Source organism: Amblyomma americanum, chromosome 1, assembly GCF_052857255.1.
Source record: "Amblyomma americanum isolate KBUSLIRL-KWMA chromosome 1, ASM5285725v1, whole genome shotgun sequence".
Classification (NCBI taxonomy): Eukaryota; Metazoa; Arthropoda; class Arachnida; order Ixodida; family Ixodidae; genus Amblyomma; species Amblyomma americanum.
Window position 1 is genome coordinate 208,292,925 of NC_135497.1, and position 21,021 is coordinate 208,313,945.

The 21,021-nt window shown below is 47.7% G+C and overlaps 1 protein-coding gene across 1 annotated transcript in view; it reads right to left on the reverse strand.

The window, feature by feature from the left end:
* Nucleotides 1-21,021, reverse strand: part of LOC144114546 (soluble guanylate cyclase 88E-like) — a 139,797-nt gene that overhangs the window by 1,039 nt on the left and 117,737 nt on the right. Inside the window, exons 9-10 of the mRNA XM_077648350.1 lie at nt 4,909-5,018; nt 889-978 (exon numbers count right to left, since the gene is read on the reverse strand). Coding sequence (XP_077504476.1) covers nt 889-978; nt 4,909-5,018 — 200 coding nt within the window. The remainder of the gene's footprint in view (nt 1-888; nt 979-4,908; nt 5,019-21,021) is intronic.

A 21,021-nucleotide genomic window follows, 5' to 3' on the forward strand; every position in this document is an offset into this window, starting at 1 on the left:
ACCCAATGAATGGGTCGCATTCCCCAGACGACGTTTGAAAGCCGCGGGTATATATGAGCGACCAATGACAGAGGACCAGAGGACGCGACATGGTCATTTTAAAATGAACAGCTTATAGAATACGGCCTCTAATCCACGATGACATCATGCTTCGTAGCGAACACTCCTGTTAAGCGACAGATTTCGCTCCGCTTCGGAAAGTCGATTGCGATTGAGTTGATTACTTCTAGCTGTACCAGCATCAACAGGGGCTTATATAGCCGGCGGCAGAAACCAAGACGTAATAGATATGCGCGACTGCACAATATGGGCTGTCAAGTCTCAGGTCTTGCAAGTTTTATCAGTGCCACTGTGCTCCTCCGTCAATGTGTAACCTTGATAGAAGAGCATGACGCATCACATACACTTCGGCTAAGAACAAGAAACTTGGGACTGCGTGGAACTTTAAACGTGCACATGAACCATGAGTCTATCGTTGCACCGTTCTTCCAGTAGCATGGGCTTGAAAGTGCGGTGCAGCAGAGCAAGGGCAAGAAACTTCAACGCAGCCATACAGAGAGGGAGGCCAACTGCAAGTGCCAGCACAACGCAACATCTAGAAACTGATAATAATCATCTAACTATAGGACAACTAATCATGAAGCTATAAGGTTCCATGCAGAGCCAAAGCAACTGTTTTCATTTTCACTCATTTAAACAAAATATGCGGCCTTGGTAGCGTTGTTTTTTTTTTCGGCGGAACCCAGGGCTTCTCTTGAAATCAAGAAATGCACACAAAACACTCTTCACTGGGGCTCACAGCTACACGAGAAACCTAAATTGAGCACGCGTACCGAAAAAACAAAAACCGTCATGTGCCGCTGTAAAAGTACTTCACAACCCACGTACCTTGACCTCAATCTTTCCTCGTGGCTCGGTGACAAAGCCCTTCTTTCGGATAAGTCTCTGGCAACTGTCACTGATGTGGATTCTTCCGTTCTTCGTGTAAATCGATGCCGTTGAAATAGAGTCAAGAACATGCAGAAGAAAACAACGCAAACACTGTAAGCGGAATGGGTCCCACGTTTGCTATCACATATTCAATGTATTCCTTATAAGCGCACTGCGCAAAATTACTAACGCATTCAGTGATTCAAAACAGGGAGTAAGGCAACAAACAGAACAGTAATGTGCACTACAAAAAAAAAAAACTAATACGAGGCAAGCGGATTTGCCTTCACTCGTCTGTAATTTTTATTGTCACGTCTGTCTCCATATGCTAAAGAACAAGAGGCAGAAAACATTACATTTGAGATCGGCCACTCGTAACGATCGCTATCAAGAATTGTTCTGCGTGGCCAACTGTAATTTTTAACTACGGTAGTTTTAAAGGGTACCAGAAGCGCAGGTTAGGCTTGATGGTTTTGTATCTTGAGGTTAACAGCGCTGGAACCAAATACAAAGAAAAGAGAAGTACACACAACGAGCGCTCGTTGAGTGTACGTTTCCTGCCCTTGTCTTTGGTGCTGACGCTGACAACCTCAACTTCAAAGCGCGCCTTCGTTTCTACTTCAAATCATCTACATTACACCATACTACCCTACCGATGATCATTACTTCACAGAGACTTTTGCTCGAACATTCACTACGATACTCCGATAGCCACCTTCTTGAAAAGCAAGTAAATGAGAAAAGAAAGCATGGCGGAAGTAACGCTTCACGGAAACTGCATCGCTCTTTGGTAGCCAGATTCAGACGCAAGTTCTGGCTATATTTAGCCGAGCAGTAAGCGCGCATCGAGCAGAAGAGGTTGTGTAGTTACGGCCTAGATGCGTCGCATGACAGCAGGAGCGGGGACCGTCCATATGAAGCAACAAAAAAAAGCAACTACGCAGTACACTTCGGATGCTGGTCGCGGTCTGCCTCGAATAGGACAGCAAAAGAAGCGTGACTGAGCGCGAGCGGAACAACTCGTTAAGTGTAGCACGTGGTCGTATATGGGACGGCAAAGGCCTCCTCTGTCCCATCAATTGGCTTCGTCGCATACGCTCGGGCCTCTACGCGCGCCGTGAAAAGAACAGTCAGCGCCATGCCGCTTGTTGTCGGGGTACCGTCGTGTGGTATCGATTCGTGACGATACGCAGGCAACGACTACGAAGGAGCACGGCCGAATCGCGTCACTCTTCGACGCCTTTGGTGATGTTGGCTCTTAGCAAACTCAATTAGGGCAGCTTGGCCCCGTGGGCAGTTCGCGGCCTAAAGGAGCCCGATCTTGCGCACCCGAGGACCAAACGTCACTTATCATCTGAACTGAAGGTCTCCCGGAAAGCGCGTAATTTCTGAGTACCACTCGGCTCTCGACAAAGGCCTACTACATTCAACGAGTCTACCGGACTGTTTGCCACGACAAACTAATGGTCATTCAATCGGGTTTCTCGGAGCGGCGAGCCGAAGTGGGGCATCACGCCCGAAATGAGGTCATCCAGAGAAAAGGCGGCTGAAGGCCAAGTTTACTCTGAGCGGTGCGCGCGCGCGCCCACAGATGCCCCTGACATTCGGTCCTCAAGTTTGCGGCCGCGAATAGAGACTTGCAATGAGCGTGACGCGCCGACGACAGAGCATCGAGTCGTCGCGAGACGCCTTTCTCGACGCAAAGTTTGCCCACAGAGATGGGACCGAATCGCCGTGGGTCTCAGTGGTGATTTTATGCGGCATTCGCGGCATTCGCGGCTTGCAATCCTTGTCTGGAGAATTGTTTGCGTATAGGGAGGGAATCGTCACTGATTGATTAGCCGATAGCAATGGTTTAGTATATCTATATTCTTACTTTCGGCGAAGCAGCGATTTGCAGTCATTGTGCACTAAGCTGGCATCGTCGTTAGCGCGCGCTTCGAGACTATACTATCTTAGTGCTGAACGTCGTGACGCAGAGCAGGCAATATTAGTCACGCAGTTCTTAAATATGTAAGCCTACACATGCCAGCTCGTAACTTTCGCATTGTGCAGTGCATACAGGAGGCGCGTGTCGCCGTCTTTGTAGCTTCTTGTATGCTTTGAACTGTGAATTCTAGGAGCTCCTCGTGACCAATATTATTTCTAACAATACTATTGGTATAGATGACATTGTAGAGCAATATTGTAAATAGACATTACAGTCTCAATATAAATGCCCTCTGTCCTCCACTTTATCTGAAGACTTGAGCTACATGCATTAATATCTTGCCGAGAACATGCCGGCTGTGCAACCACGTCCCTCATGAAGCAGAGAGCTTGCGCACCGCACATTAGCAAGAATACGTCAGCTATTGTTCGACAATAGTGGTTTTGAACTCAATGACCAAGAAAAACAATTTTGCATTGCAACAAGCTTGGGCTTTACTTTTTTGCGTTCGTGTTATTCTTTATTTATTTCAGAATTACTGTTAGCCATAAAGAAGGCCTTAGGCAGAAGTAAGACATACATAATAGCAGAAAAAAATACACTGCATAAAGAAAGCGCGACAAGACATGAATCAAGGAGACAAGCAGACACGATAAGACCGCCTGCGCAGAGGCCTGTGACAAAAAAGTGGGCTGAATGAGGCGCTTTGTGTCATCCGCCTTTTTTCCTGTGTGTGTGTCTTTTGCGCCTTTCAGAACTTCGATCATGAACCAACTAGCCCCAAAGCAAGTTGTCTGAATGATCTGCACATGCGCAAACTTTTCCTACAGTAAGTGCGATGGCTAAGCACTAAAAAAGGACGTGAGAAACCGCACGAATTGCAAAAAAAAGAAATGCAGACTAAAAAAATGCGCGAGAGGACGCGAATCAAGGAGACAGTGTGATATGACCAGCCCGTTTGCGCAGATGGCAATGGTTTCAGCATTGCCTGAACAGTGGCTCTTGCAGCAATGCTGGCTGATAAACGCCAAGAGTGTGTTTCACGAACTAAACACGGGACGGTGAGTAACATTTATTCGCTCAATTTACGGTGCACTCTGGTTCACAGGAGCATGACTATCCGATACTGCCATCCATGTCAAGGCAGCTGTAGCGCAGAGGAACGACTTCGCGACGCGGCGTCGAAGTCATCGGCATTGTCTTTCGGTTTGTATAGCTTAAAAGACAAAATCCATTCAGAGGCTTTGACTGTTTGTGCCGTGGAACGTCATGAGAGACTAAATACGCCACGTAATTACATACGTGCGCGACCTATGAGAGCAATATCTCTAGGCGGCTAAAGGAGAATGTCTTTTCGTTTTTGGTGACTCAGTCATTGGACAGGGTTTCGCGCATAACGAGATTTTGCCATTTGAGAAACGTCATATATGTTTTATGTTATATTTCATGCTCTTTCCACCCAATAACGTTTTTTTTTTCATGGCTGCGGTCAGAGCGTGCAGCATTTTTTCTTTCAAGCCTATAATTGCGTCTTTTATTTGCATGTTCATGCCGCATGAAACGAAGTCAATTTATCCGCTTCGCGAGAAGCGAGCCCGCACACAACTTTAGTTCTCATAGTGCAGACGATGCCGACGCGGAAGGAAATGGTATATTTGCTACCGAACAAGCACGGAGCGACTGTATGGCCCCAGGCCAACGTCAACAGCGCGAATACAAGCAACTGCTGTTATCATAAGTCTCTTGTCTCGCTGGTACAACAACGGTCTTTCTGCACGGCGAAACCATCCTCTACGCTAGTCCCAGCGTCTTGCTAGCCATTGAGCTCGTGCATACTCGGAAGTATAAGGTTAATTTTTTTTTACGCTTCTCTCTCTTGCTAGCTGTGTATTTCAAAGTGAAGAGAACGAGCGAATTGCATTGATTTTCGGGCTGCTTGCGAGAGTGAATGGTGTAATCACATTCTTTTTTTTTATGAGCTACTGCCACAAGCAACGAACGTCAATGGCCTGGGGCGGTCTGGCCTTCGAAGCGTGGTGCGGCCTCACCTCTCCGTGTGTCTGCATGCGCGCCGCCGTGTTGACGGTGTCCCCGAACAGGCAGTAGCGCAGTGTCTTGAGTCCCACCACGCCGGCCGCCACGGGTCCCGAGTGCACTCCTGTCGCGGAAGAAGCGGCAACCGTCTAAGGCCAACACATCGAGCCGTCCGCCGCGCGGTCGACGGAGCTCAGCGGAATGAAGCATCGCCTGTCCATTTTGTACCGGATGGGAGGGCAGGACGAAATGGAAGCAAGCCACGTACTGAGGAGAAGAGTGAAGGGTGCCGGTCGTGAACGTGGCAATGATTGAAAAATAAAGGCAACCTTCCGTAAGAGAACACTCATCGCTGCCCGGTAAGGTAGACAGCACTGTTGAACTTTGGGCAACATCCACATGTGAAGCAAAATAATAATGAACATTGTATCACCGCGCTTTTCTCCATTCGTTGCACCTCCAAGGTAAGTCCTGGAACGGTGGCGGTCAGGCACCGCAGCCGTGGTTTAGTGGCTTGGGCGCCCGTCTCGGCTGCGGGAGGTGGTCGGTTCGAAACCCACCGCCGAACACCCACCGGTAAAAATGGGTACAAGCGGCCCCCAGCCTGGTGCCCGGCTCTCTTTAGGGGTGTTCGCTTGGGAGAAGCTCCGTAAACCCCGCTGCGCCCCTCGCGGGCTAAGCCCCAGTTTCGAACGACCTCGCAGCCTGCTAAAGGTGGTACTCCGGTCAACGTGTGATCAGCAAAGCACGGCTAGGTTACGGTGCTCCGCACTGCGACATCGCGGATCTAATGCAATAACATAAGCGTGCTCTGTTAACACGCTGTTCAGTAAACACAGCTAAGCGGCTGGGAGTTCCATTTTGCCAGCGCTTTAAATATGTCTGCCACACCCCGAGCAAACACGCGTCTATAGAGTCTCAAGCCGAGCATGTATGCAGTACTAGTCCTGAAAAGTTAAGCCTAACCATGCTCAGAATTTGTATCGTGGCAAAAGGCGCTCGCTACGCACTTGGTCCGCATGCATCGCCAGATTCGTCCGGACCGTGCGGGATCTCCTTTTGTCAGCAGCAGGGCGGTGTAGGCCCTGTCAGCGTCGCTGAGCTGCGCGCTCGGTCACACACGCGCACACACACACACACACGAAGCACCACCGCCCGCCTCAGGAGGAAAAAGCGCTGACGCCCTGCCATCCCGAGACACCAGCACACGCAGCGACGACGACAGCGACCGGCGGGAGGGCTGACGCGGCGCGTGACCGGCGCCGACGTGGGGCACCCCGCCGGGCGCCGCCGCGACTGGAGGCGTCGCAGGCGCTTTTGGGTCAACAAGCAGGAACGCGCAGCCACTGGATGTGGACAGCCGGGCGATCCTTCGCGTCGGCTTGTGTGCGTTTGTACGCGCGCTATAGACAATTCCACCGGGACCCTTTAAGCCGCTGGCACGATTATTCCCGTGCGATCAGAATCGCACGAGCGGGGTGCGCACTGGAACGCATTGGTTGCCGTGGCTAGGAAGGACAAAAAGCGACGAGACGGCTTTGCTGCAGTTTGCTGGGCCAGGCAAATACTAAAAGCTCAGTGACCAAAATGTTCGACGCAAACAGAACTCGGCTTTTATAAAATGAACTAGGTGCTGTCGGCAGCCTTCTTGCGCAAGGGAAAACGCCGAGTATTTGGTAATCAATCCATTGTTTTAACGATATGGCCGGCGCGGTGGCCCAGTGGTTATGGCACTCGGCTACTGACCAATAAGACGTGGGTTCGATCCCGGCCACTGCAGTCGCATTTCGACGGGGGCGAAATGCTAGAGGCCCGTGTACTGTGCGATGTCAGTGCACGTTAAAGAACCCCACTTAGTCGATATTATACGGAACCTTGCACTACGACGTCCCTCATAGCCGCAGTCGCTTTGGGACGTTAACTCCCAATAACTTAACCTTGAATGGTATGGTGCACGGGGCTTAATAGCGCGATGGCTGCAAGTGGACTGTGGGGGACGCCGTAATAGAGACTCAGCAGGCGAACCAGGGCGTGTGCAATCTATTGTTCCGTGAAGTTTAACTCGGAAACCTGTTTTGTAGCGATAGCTACATTACGGTAGCATTTCGAGCCTTCAGCGTGGCTGCGCCACCACGCTGACACGTGGTTGGTCACGTGGCGTAGAGCAGCTTCCGGCGGCGCCCCGCCGTGGCTGATCACGTGATTGGTCGTCACGTGGTTGGTCACGTGACCAAGTTCCACTCAGCCAGCTGAGCTATCGCGTCATTTCAGGTTTAACCAGACCACCGCCAATTTTTTTTCGGCCGGAAAGAGACGGAAAGCGTCAACTAGATTGGCCTGCAGCTCTTCAAAACCGATTAATTACAGCTCTGCATAATACCGCTGCGTTCTGATAAATTGCAGTCACATTGAAAGGAAACTTAAGACGGTAACAGTGTGTTTGGACTCACTGCGTCTGAGGGCGGCTGCTTCTGGACTTTGCCATCCGGCATGTAGCAGCTTCCGCTCTCAGCAGGCACGAGATACCGCAATTTGCGTTTCTTTCTGCCAAAATCTTGTGCGGCTTATTAGAGCACGATTGACTGTCCAGTAATCGTATCACTATCTCCTTCTTTTGACGCCACCACGGTGGCTCTGCGGTGTTCGTGCTCGGCTACTGACCCGATAGACGCGGGTTCAATCCCGACCGCGGCGGTTGCATTTCGATAGAGGCGAAACGCTAGAGGCCTGTATAGTGTGCGGTGTCAGCGCACGTTAGAGCCCCAGGTGGTCGAAATTATCCGGAGCCCTTCACTACGGCGTTCCTCAAAGCCTGAGTCGCTGTGTAATGTCAAACCTATATATTAACCTACGAACCCTTCTTTTGAGGCTTCACAACGACTGCCACCTGCGCTCAATTGTAATATTTTGAAATAATCAAACGAACCCAGCAAATCATATGGCCATACTTTAGCCATAACAATATCCATATATATATATATATATATATATATATATATATATATATATATATATATATATATATATATATATCATATGGCCATACTTTAGCCATAACAATATCCATATATATATATATATATATATATATATATATATATATATATATATATATATATATATATATATGTATATATATATATATATATATATATATATGTGTGTGTGTGAGGAAGAGGACACATCATTCATCATTCTTTATTATACCCTTAAGCATCGATTTCGATCACGACCACGGCGGTCGAATTCCGATGGACGAGAAATTCTAGAGGCCCGCGTACTGTGTTATGTCAGGGCATGTTAAAGAACCCCAGAGGGTCTAAATTTCCGGAGACCTTCACTACGGCATCCCTCAAAGCCTAAGTCGCTTTCACAGGTCGCTTCAGGGTTTTCAAACAAACAAACCGACCGGACAAATAAAGCAGAAAAAATCAAGACTGCTCTGGATGCTGATGAGTGGCGCAGGCAGTGACACATATTGGGTACATTTACCAAAATGTCATCAGCTTTGCAGGACACGCAGCGTAAACCAGAGCTTCTAGCGGCGCCATAGAAAACCTTCATTAAGGTAAATAACTTTAAAAAGAAAGCGTGCTTCTAAATCTAAACTGCAAAAAGGTTCGCCAGTAAGACAGGCGTGCCTGTTGTGAGAACCGCGCCAGCAGCCGCTGCCATGTGGGATAAAACGCGAGCACGAAGTGTTATTTTGCAGTGCGAATGCTTTACTTGCATTGCCCGCCTAACCACAGTGCAAATGTATCTGTACTGTGACCGCTTCCAGAAACTGCCTTGATTTCCTATAAAGGTCGTGGAGGAATTTGGCTATTGCTCAGGAGCTCGTGCAAATGAACTGACAGAGGAGCCATTTCACCGAAGTACGGCTTGCGACCACACTCCTGCAAAGACCGCATCTGCCAGTGAACTGTCGCAGAAAGTTTTGCATCTCCTGGTCAGTCTCCTCCCGTGACACGGAAAAGCACAGTGTAGGGGTTGCAAAAGTAGGATGAAAAGGGATAACAAAAAAAATTGCGGACGGTTTAGCATGGCTAAGTGCAGAATATCGTGCAGTAGCACAAGTTACGGCGGACACTTAAGGTCCTTAAGTGCTTAAGACATTTGACCAAGAGGCCTTTACGATAAAGGCTTTCTACCTAAACGCCTTTACCCGGAAGGCATTACCATGGAGGCCTTCATAATGAAGACCATTACTATAAGACCGTTACCCTAAACGCGTCTGACCTAAAGTAAAGGCCTTTACCACTAAGGCCTGTGACCTAAAGGCCTTTACCCTGAAAGCGTTTACCATGAACGCCTTCACCATGAAGTCCTTTACCATAAGACTGTTACCCTAAACGCGTATGACTAAAGGCCTTTACCCCTAAGGCCTGTGACCTAAATGCCTTTACCCTGAAGGCGTTTACCATGAACGCCTTCACCCAGGTGTACATTTCACCCTGGTGAAGGCCTGCCAGGTGTACACACCTACAGGTTGCCCCGCAAACCGGTGGGCAGGTGGGCCGCGTTCCTCAAAGCAGGCTTCAGGGACGTACTACGTGTGCCCGAAGTATGAAAATGCGTCTAGTAGTGCTATCGCACTAAAACGAGTAATATCATTAGGACATAGGTAATCTGCACACTCGTTATCATTCGCACATGCGTCATTTCAATCATTATCGATATAGTCATTAGTAGATACGTAATAGCGTTTGTGGTGTGCGTTGCTCTGTCCGTCTTGTGTGTGTGTGTCCGCGCTAAACTATTTTCATAATGTCTCACCAGCTAGCCAAACATTCTACAGTTCTATAGTCCGAACCTCTTAAAAGCATGTAAGCCTCAGCATAATTAAATATGAACAGTTGCCGCCGCCGCTACGCGTTAGCTTTTCGCTGAACTTCTACGACTTACGCTAACCATTCAGGGTTACCTATATTGACTTGAAAGGCACGACTTGAAAGGCAGACCCAGGTGTCAGATATCCGCTTCCAGTGAATGTCGGCAAAAATGGAAGTGCATAAGTCCTTGTAGACCACGGCACATTTTTTTTGCAAAGCATGAAATTTTCTCACATAATTAGAGCTGGCACCCGAAACCACACAAAGTTATTGTGCAGTGTCAAGGGCAGTACTGACACCTACTTGCTCTTACTGAAGGTTTCATCAGTGGCTCGGGCAACTACATAGAAATATGGGCCGCATTTTACGGGAAATAGAAGCCACAAAAGCGACACTTATTGAACTGCACAGGCGCAGCGAGTATCACTACAAGCGAAATAAAATCTCTGGAGCACGTGGCAAAATGATGTGCCTTCTACAAGTTACCGACAAACAAAAATACTATCAGAGTACGGTTGATGAATACCGACGCATCGATGAGAAAACAGAACAAGAGAAATCGCCTCGCTCACAGCCGTCACATTGCTAAAGATCGGCGCCTCTTCTATCGAAAGGGTCAGCTGAACCTTCAAGCAAAAAAAAAAATGTGTTCTTGCTATCAAATCAGATTCAGTAGCCTTCCATCCAGAAAACCCAGCATGTTTCGTGTAAATCTAGTCAACCGCGTACAAATTGCTGCGCTGTTCTGCAACGCCTTAACGAGATCAACCATAACAAGGCACCCTTTGGCTGTTGTTTGAATTTTACGGCACTGATAATTGAAGTATTGTCAACCGAAAGGTAAGAAAGTAATAAGCAATGCCTCTCTATTGCCCCAAACGACGGTAAGAAAATATATTCCTGCAAGGGCATCGCGTTCGGGGTTGCATCTCGCAGTATTAATCAATGCGCAAGTAGAGCGTCGTGCCGAGCGCAGGGTTCGCTTTGGTCGGCATAGTGCCACAAGCGACGTGTGCGCACTCTCTGACCAAAGGCAACGTATACTCCTCAAGAGCGAGCAAGACGTCGCCAAGGTCTGATAAATGAAAGTCTCACGTTCGAGACACTATTCGCGAGAACGCATGAGGACTCTCCTTTGAAGCGGAAACCCTGTGGGTGGTTCCCGTACTGCGATCCAAGTCAGATTCTGGTGCCCGAAGCAGTTTGTCTCCCTAGAAGCTCTCATTGAAAGACCTTGGGGTGCATTCCTGGCTTCTTGTTAAAACGCCCTGTTGCAGCTGCGTCTGAGCGGAGATTTGTGAATAAAATCCTGCTTGGAGAAGGATAATACGCAGTCACTTTCTTAAATGTCTACAAAAGATACTCATTAGGATGCTTTTTATTAACTAAAAGCTTTAATTCCGTGCAATGACCCGAACTGTCGGTAAACTTAGCGAAGAGGGAGAGAGCTGAGATCACCTAGGCATCGCTATTTCCTTGCGTTTGAATAGGTAGCTACAGCAACAGCGGCAATGCATGCATCGATTACACAGCGAAAAGACTTAAATGGAGTAATATGGAGGTTATCTGTAGGATAGCAGTTAAACGAGACAATTAAGAAAGGCAGAAATTGAAGGCCCATCAATCCTTGAAAAATCATGTCAATGAATAACAGATTAGCACGTTTATTGGTGTAATTCACTGACTCTGGAATGCATGCGTAAAGGCGGGAATATCAGAAGGAATATCAGGCGGGAAGTCAGAAGGGCAACAGAGAGCTAGTGAATCTACCTTATGTAGTTATAAAGAAAAATATAGCCCTTCGATAAGTCACTAGAGTTATTCCTATTACGTATGTTTAGCATGTCGCCCTGTATGCCCTCGTGGGCTCTATTTTGAACGTGAATATCACTCAGATCATCAAAAGTTTTCTTATCCGTGACGTTCCATTTGGTGTGCGAAGCTGTTTTGTCAGCTGTTTTAGCAGATTTGGCGGGTTGGTGTTCCATGGTAGCAAGAAAATCAAACAGTGCTAGACAACAGGAGTGTTGTCTAGCGCTGTTTGAATTTTCAAGTAGCCACGTTCTGGCAGCGCCGACACTGACATAGCCCATACAAAAATGTCTTATGGCCTGCTATAGGATTTTGGCCCAAATAGCTATAAATCTTTCCTATTTCTGTCTATAGCTGTATATAGAGGGCGATAAATTTTTCTGTAGAGAGCTTAAGGCAGTTGTATGGTTCCAAAGCTATAGCTTTGGTGACATAGATATTTCATTAGCTGGCAATAAGCACCTCTGTGGGTGCTTATAGACGTTCATAAAAGGCCATAGACGGACACAGCTTTTTCCACAGACACCCATAGGACGTTGTTGTATGGGAGGGCGCAGTGCATAATTTATTTCTTTTTCGCAGAAAGGGCTTTTTCACAAGAGAAGCAGAAGTTGCAAATTCAGACAAAAGAAAACTTGCTCATGACATTTCACAATGTCATTAAAATATGAGTGGCACTTTATAGACGTTTCCTTCGATATTCATTATTTGCACAAATATTTCAGCGGCTCATTCTTGCGTTTGATGCTTGAGAAAAGCCTCCTGCACTAGTTATCTCTCATTTTTATGAAAAGAATTAGGCTTAGACTTGAAAGCGGTGCGCCAACACACGACCCTGCGTAAAATGCGACTTATGCTGGCGAAACGGAAATACAAAGCGCAGTTCTGAGTTTACCCTTGTACGGCTGCGCCGCCCGTATTTCTGTGAAAAGCAAACTGCAAACAGTTGTTTCTGGATAAGATATGTTCGCTAATCAATTTTTCTTCATTACAGTGCGCAGTTTTTCGAAACAGCTCTATGCGCCAAATGGTTCCTTCTGTATTTATCACAAAACAATGACAAACGCATCTGAGAGGTTGGTATAGAAAACGTGACACATCACGGCCACTGTCAGCTATGTAAATGCCTGGGCGTATGAAAAGGCATGTTTCTGCCTCGCCACACTTCGATTCCTACGAGATTTCGCATGCACGCGTGCGTACGTAGATGAGTGCGTGTGTGAGTTCGTGTGCTTGTATGCGTGGGCGTCTATGCGCGTGGGCATGTGTGCCTGTGTGCACCCTTCGCCGCATAATCAGTAACAATGTGGCAAAAGCTTCTTTGCAGAAACCATGAATGTCGCGGAAATGTTTTTTTTTTATATGGCGTAATGCTTCGTCGCTGCGTTATGCACGCGTACACTGGGTTTCTCATACGAGGGTTACAAAGTAAAATAACGGCGCACTGGCGGCCCTTAGCTCTATCAATTCCATCGCTGTGCTGAGTTTACCGAGTGCCAATATTCGTAAGGACGAGAGAATGGGACCCTCAGAGCACTTAGACGCCGAAACAAAAAGCGCGGGTTTCGCAGCGACAATGAACGACGATGAGAATCTTGATGAATATGGAGTAAATGAGCCCGGCGGAAGCAGATCCGCTTCTAATGCTTTGTTGCCATTACGGCCGCCGAGATGTCGATACTTGGTGGTAATGAAAAAGAAAACCACAAGAACAATGGCGCGATTGGACAATGCGTTAGAGGTGGCTCTGCGCTGCTGTTGTCACTCGGTGGGCGCTAATGAGTCTGACGAAAGTAAAGCAGACGATGCGAGAACGCGACAGATGGGGCTCTCGGCGAAACAGCAGCAGCCCCGTATAGCGCGGCGACGAGTCAAAGGCAGCGGCTGAACATGCTGGGAACAGAATGGACGACGAAAGGTACAGGAGGTGAACTGCAGCCGATTTAGATGGATCGGGTAACACGAAATCGAACATATGTAGGGATGGTGATGAGAAAAGAACCCCAGAAGCGTTTCGTGCTTCCACGTGATTGTGAACACTGGACATAAATTACTTTTAGGTCTAAAGCTTACAAGGTAATCGCGCGTGGACAAAATTCACACAAGCATGTTGGTAATAATAAGTGCTACAATAAATCGCCCTTCTGCAATATGAGCGCACGTGCGCCACGAGACAGGGGGGGGGTTGCTGCAGCGGCACCAGCACAGAAACTTCCGTTGTGCAAGTACTCAACGCCGTGAGCGCCCATTCTGTCAAATCATTCGCGCTGAACTGCACAGTACCTGGAATAAAGAAATCGCACATTTCGGGTGGCGAGTAGCGAATCTGCGTCAGCTGAAACATGTCATGCGTGGCGCGAGCCATCGAGAAATTCAAAAAGCTTCGAAACAGATGCTACCTTTTTGAGTGTGTCATGTTAACGCGGAAAATGAAACTTTTGACCGCGTCAGGTTCACGCGGGCAATGAATTAGTGCGCGCATTAGGTAACCGACTCACAACCAGTGGAGAATTCCTCGATTTTCTACGACTAGACTGGCACTGGCGCTCATATCTCCAGCTGCAATGTGATAAATTCTGACGCCATTGGGCACGTGATATATGATGGGGCAACCTGAGACACTTTTACGTTTCATAGAAACTAACGGCCCGGTACGTTTGCATACACATGCAGCCTCGGAGCTTATGTAACGCGACGCGCGAGGTTTGCCGAAGTGAAAAAAGAAAATGCGCCCCAGCTTTCTCACAAACACAAAAAAACCTGACTGCGCATTTGACGCTGGCGCTTTGCAGCGAAAATCAGGGCTAAAAACTGCCAGACAGCGAACGTGGCAAGAGCAGTAAGAAAGCTGCATTGCGAAGGCGTAAAATACCGTAATAACAACCGAACGAGCTTTTTGCCTCCCGGGGCCACACCTTACTCGTGATGTCGCCGTATGTGTTTTCAATATTCGTGGCCGCAAAAAGCCGGTGCAGGCGCCCGTGAGTTTCTGCAGGCTGCGCCGCTCAAATTTCCTCCTTATTTCGCGTCGTAAGCCTTGCGCGCTTTCTGGTTCTCGTTTTCTCGCGCTATTGGCCTTTAGCTTGCTTCTAATTTGATTTTTGTACGAAATTTACCAAAAGCGTTGGATGCATGCGCTAGTTCAGGCTTCTTTTATATTTCCGTTTCGTTTTCTGTTGGTCGCAAAGCAGAAAAAAAGGGAGTGCATGCAGGATCGTATACTCTTCATCAGGCTGCGCTCTGCGCCATCACTCACTAACCCATGCTCGTTCCTTTTTGTGACGTGCAAGTAATATTCTTGTCTGGATAAGTTTGGAATCGTTGGAAAAAAATAACGCTACGAAATAACCGTACTACTCAGGCTGGTGGTATTTCGCAGTCTGAAGTTTTGATTTGCAGCAAAGAATTGAATGATTTGGTTTGTTTTGTGGCGGTTTAACGTCCCAAAGCGACTAAGGCTATGAAAGACGCCGTAGTGAAGGGCTCCCGAAATTTCGACCACCTGGGGCTCTTTAACTTGCACTGAGATCGTGAAGCACACGGACCTCTCGAATTTCGCCTCTATCGAAATTCAACCGCCGCGGCCGGGATCGAACCCGCGTCTTTCGGGCCAGCAGCCGAGCGCCGTAACCACTGAGCCAACCCGGCGGGCTTGAATGATTTGCGAACAGGTGTCACACACGTACTACTGGGGACAAAAGTTTTCGGGATGTGAGTTCTTGGAAAACGTTTATTGTTGCTCTACCTCACTACCCAGTTGCCAGATATTGTTACCAGAGGAAGGATCATCTGGGCCCTTTGTAGCCTCATACAATATAAGGCGACTGGGTGGCGAGGTAGAGCTACAATAAACGTTTTTCCAAGAACTCGCGTCCCGCAAACTTTTGTCCCTGATAGTACAGTGCACCCAAAAGAAACTGCCATAAGCGAAGCTCCCGTAGTACACGACTAGGGCGACACAGTCATGCAATCTAACAGACGACGAGACTGCCAGACCGTTCCCATTATTGTAGTACAGGCAAAGTGGGTACAAAACAGCCGCCGCTAGCGTGCATTGGATCACCTCTGCTCGGCACTGATAGTTCGCCGGCAATGCCGGGCTGTGCACGCAAGTTTACGTCTCACCTGCAAGTCGGAAGCAATGGTATCTACTTTAATTATTCAGAGTCTGACCATCGGTGCCGATTAATAAGACTGATAAGACTGATAAGAGCGGGTGTTCGTCTACAGCAGCATAAGAATACCAAATTTGTATCACCGGAACTGCTTTCGCGTTCCAGCACCAGTAAAGTTTAATCGAACAAGTGACCTGACACCTTATGAAATGGCCCACTCTTCAAAGTATTTTGCAAGATAATGCTATTCTCCACAGCACCTCTACAATCACCACAGTGAAAAACGTGGGAACGACCTTATCAGCATCGCTCTCGGCGTTTTCGTGATATCGCAGCGCCGCGTATTACGATTCCTCGGTTGGGTTGTTGGTACTTGTGGCAATTTTTTTTTGTGCGCACTGTACCTGACAAGCAGTAAGGCACGACAGTTTGTATGTTTTAGTACCGAAATGCTCTTCATCAAGGGTACCTTATAAGACCTAAATTTGTGACATGCCCAAACCCAGTCAGCCGTACCGCATCTTTGGCTGCGAGCGCTATGAATGAGTACCCTCCATGAATGAGTCCTCTCGCCTCCTGCCCTTCCATCTAATAGCCACACTAACATTAAAGGGATAGAGGAAAAATTGAAGCTGGCTTGTGCGGATAGAATACCATCTCCTAACCACAAAAAGACCACTCTTACTGAAAAATAAGCTCTGATAAGGTGGAAAAGAGCAGGAACTAAAATACAGGTATAGGAAGGGCGTCAGGCAAGGAGACACGATCTCGCCAATGCTGTTCACCGCATGTTTGCAGGAGGTATTTCGAGGCCTGAATTGGGAACAGTTGGGAATAAGAATAAATGGAGAATACCTAAATAATCTGAGATTTGCTGATGACATTGCCTTGCTGAGTCACTCAGGAGGTGAACTGCAAATCATGATCAACGAGTTAGACAGGCAGAGCAGATCGATGGGTCTAAAAATTAACATGCAGAAAACCAAGGTAATGTTCAACAGCCTAGCAAGGGAACAACAGTTCACAATTGGCAGCGAGAGCCTAGAAATTGTGCCGGAATACGTCTACTTAGGGCAGGTAGTGACAGCTGATCCGGATCATGAGAGGGAGATAACTAGAAGGATAAGAATGGGGTGGAGCGCATATGGCAAATTCTCGCAGATCATGAGTGGCAGTTTACCAATTTCCCTCAAGAGGAAAGTGTACAACAGCATAATCTTACCGGTACTCACCTACGGGGCAGAAACGTGGAGGCTAACGAAAAGAGTTCAGCTTAAGTTAAGGACAACGCAGCGAGCCATGGAAAGAAAAATGATAGGTGTAACGTTAAGAGATCGGAAGCGGGCAGAGTGGGTGAGGGAACAAACACGGGTTAATGACATCCTAGTCGAAATCAAGAGAAAGAAATGGGCTTGGGCAGGGCATGTAATGCGAAGGCAAGATAACCGCTGGTCTTTAAGGGTAACGGAGTGGGTTCCAAGAGAAAGTAAGCGTAGCAGGGGGCGGCAGAAGGTTAGATGGGCGGATGAGATTAAGAAGTTTGCAGGCAAAGGGTGGATGCAGCTGGCAAAGGATAGGGTTAATTGGAGAGACATGGGAGAGGCCTTTGCCCTGCAGTGGGTGTAGTAGGGCTGATGATGATGATGATGATGATAGTTGCCACAAGCACAAATGCAATGACGAAATAGCCGAAAAGATAGCACGGATCTCTGAGGCTGACAAACGAGCATGAAGACTACGGATTTGACCGCTGTTGACGTATATGAGTTTTGTTTTCAAGCCGCTAGTGCACATTTATCACACGAGGAAGACAGAAAAAGAAAAGACAACCTGAATGTTGGAAGCAAAAGGAAACCTAACTGGGCGCCGCAACAGGCGGCCAATATGCGTTTTGCGTGCCCGCGTGGTTTTGTTTTCGGTGCGCCTCGATTTACAAGCGCGGTGCAGCAGAGGAACTCCAAGTGCCGCGGAACGCAGCTGCAACGAGGAAAGCCCCTATGGCTAGCTAATGTTGAACGAGCCTCCACGTTAGCAAACGCATCGCCCGGCGTGTTCGCTTCGTCAACGTACCAAGACAGAATTTACAAGACAGAACGTGCCAATCTCTACTCTTCAGCCGTGACGGTTGCTCGGCGGTGACAGCTGCCGCACCTGTGTAGCTTTTCTTGCTGCACTCTAAACACGAATACACCTATATGGGAGTAAACTGTCCTCTGCGCGCACCCTTTTATAAAATACAGTGCGGTAAAGTAAACCCAACTCTATTTATATTCCTTTCTGTTTAGAGTGTGCCGACGCTGCCGACTCCTAGCGCTCGGACTGTCCTGCCAGACCCGCTGCTTGAGCCCTCAAAATAATCGTACGCTGTGTGGGGTTGAGGTCGCTGAATGCAGGCCGCAGTTCTTTGCGAGAGCTTCGTTGCCGGGATCGGGAACAAGATTCCTCGTAGCGTTGGTGCAAAAGTAAACGAAACGACGGTATCGCGACGGCTGATAGAGGCCTCCAACGTCCGGCCGGCGATAGTTTTCATTTCAGCTGCTGCTAGGGTGCGCCGTTCGGCGCCAGCAATCACAGAGTCCAGATTTGCGTCAGTTTACTTCACTTTTCGGGTATTTCGTAATCAGAGAGTCCCTTATTTCAATCAGAGTGGCGGTAAAACGTTTTTAAACTTCGAATCCAAATCCCTTAGCAATAAATACATCATGTCGAAAAACTAAAAACAAAGCCAAAAATGTCGAAATATCAAATTTTTCTAGAAAAAAATGATAGAGCTGTCCTCGGTGTCCCTTTAATGCTGTGCGTCGAGTCCGCATTGAGCTCGTTTGAGTATTCGACTCGGATAGGCTTCTAGGGCGTTCGTGAGTGCCACAGAGACAATTTTCCCTTCCTGGCACAGGAAGCGCTTGCACAAGGCTCTATGCGTCGCCATTACTAGTACCATCTGGCGTTGTGCCATTTGCATGACGCTGCGGCGAGTGTGTAACCGCATCATACTTCGTCCCGTGAGACGCCGAGATGTGTGCCGCTGAAACCACCAGCCCTTGCTGGCTACCGACGTCACGGAAGCGTAATTTAGGGACACACTAATACTGTATCATTTCTACAGGCGCTTACAGATCTATATAGCCGTGGACCCTTCCAGTAGCGTGAGGCCCGCACTGGCTAGCATCATTGTAGCGGTGAAGCGCTTATACTGACTCTGCCATTGATCGTTAACTTCCATTTTATTTCACCGAATGACGGTAAGAGGGAACAATGCCGAAGGCACCTCATCCTTCAATGACACGTCCAGACCACTTTGTTGAGGGCATTTTGACCAACATTTCCAAAAACAGCGTGCATCGGACTAAACGTACCGTACATGCATTTGCCATGTAATTATATTTTAAAACTTCTCATAGCACTAGAAATACCCCCCCCCCCCCCCCCATTGGAAAAAAAACTGCTTGACAGCCCATCAAAGCGAATTATACTCCAACGAGTGGCGGCTGCGGTATTACTGTACGTCAAGAAGAAGCGCAAAAGCGCTCATGCTTTCGCTGTAAATTTTTATATCATGCTTTTAACATAATGAAAGTTAACCTCGAAATCCTCACCTAAGTTGTGGGGAAAAAAAACACATTTTTCAATGATTACTGCTTGATAACAGATTCTGCGCAGCGATACACATCCAGAAAGCTCGGACATGCTTCATTAAGGGCAAGAACAAGATAGATATGTTTTCTCGCAAAAGTTTACCCTTGGCGACTGTAAACCTCGCCTATGTGACAAAACGACTGTTTTCAAAGCCAAAACAAAACGCCTTCTCGCTTGGCTTTTTTCTTTCGCTCTTTGCCGCTACAGAAACCTAAATTGCAGAGAGCCCTGCATATGAATACGTTCGTTCCAGGCAGCTAACCGCAGCATTTCTTAGGCCTCCTCTTATGCACCCTTCTCTCTACTGGGTGACCAGTCACAACTTGGCCGCCCTTCTCGATGTTTCTGGTTTCCAGAGATAGGCGATCGTACGATGCAGACCAAGAACGCCTCTTGATCTGACTGATTTTCTTGCCCCAAGCCCCGCTTCCGTTACCATGAGACGAGCGTACCTTTGTACAGATTGTTTAACCAGTACCGTCTTTTTCTCAAGTATACCAGATGAGGTGTTGTTCTTGATTTCATGTCATTGTTTGCTTTCTAATTTCACGATCATAAAATTTTCTTTTTGGTTGCGTTCAATCCGCGATAAAAGATTTCTCTTGTGGTATTTTTTTCCACAAATTTTTGCGTTGAGTTTCGAGTTTAGCACAGCATCTTACAATGACAAATATTGTCGCTAAGAGCAAGCATAACAATAAAAAGACCGCAGCAAAACGAACTCTCACAGCTCTCGCCCTCTTCTGGTGCGAAAAATCGACGGGGATAGTTATATAGCCAGCAGCGTGGGGTGGGGGGGGGGTACTGTAGAATTTTCTTTAGGCCATGAGACTTTCTACACACTGAACGAATTTGTAATTCGTGCCAGAGCGACTAAACTCCTGTCGTAAATCTTAACATAGAAGAAGCGCGCGCACATTGATTACGCCGTTCGCGTGCAACAACTCCCCTGTCTTTCCAATGCTGACCTCTTTTTTTTTCTTGCTGTCATTTCGATGCTCGTTGTTCTTTCTGAGGACGCAAACTATGTCGCTTCATAACGAGCTCAGGGTTTCTGCCGTTCCGAAACAGGGCAGCAGCGCGCTGTATGAGCCGTGACGCGTACTTGCCGTTCACACTACGCTCACTCATCAGGAAGCTCTGTTCTGGTTGAGTCTGCGTACTTGACATCCTTGAAAGAGCGACCTGCAACCACGTAACTGCCAAACCAATCCACGGCGGCTCTGAAAGGTGATACATGATGATCTTTTAAGAATTCTCTTTAAACTGCTATTATTTCAACATTTACGTCATGCTATAACATGCTTTAACATTTGTAAGAAATTTCTAAGTCGACAATTACGTTCGACTATCCCTGACCGAATGAAGCAGTTTGCCTTCTACCAGGTAGCCCCTGTCTCGTGATGTCGGCGCTACGAGCTCTGCTTGAATACGTGCGAAGTAAAACATGTATGTAGTGGCTGGAATCCAGCGCAATTTATTTGTCAAGACTGCCGAACCGGGAATTGACCAAAGGGCTGCCACAAAGTGATCACTTCAGGTCTCTTCCCCCTGTCCAATATTCCATAGCTTGGGTGCACAGTTGGCCTACACCATGACAAAAGAACGCTGCCGGCCGTGTTCTTTTATTCATCGAACTGATAACGCCGGTCAGCTGCTCAGCAGGCACTGCCTACTGCGTCGCGTGCACTGCTCGCGCCAGGCGAACAGAGGCAGTAACCTGGCCAAGCTG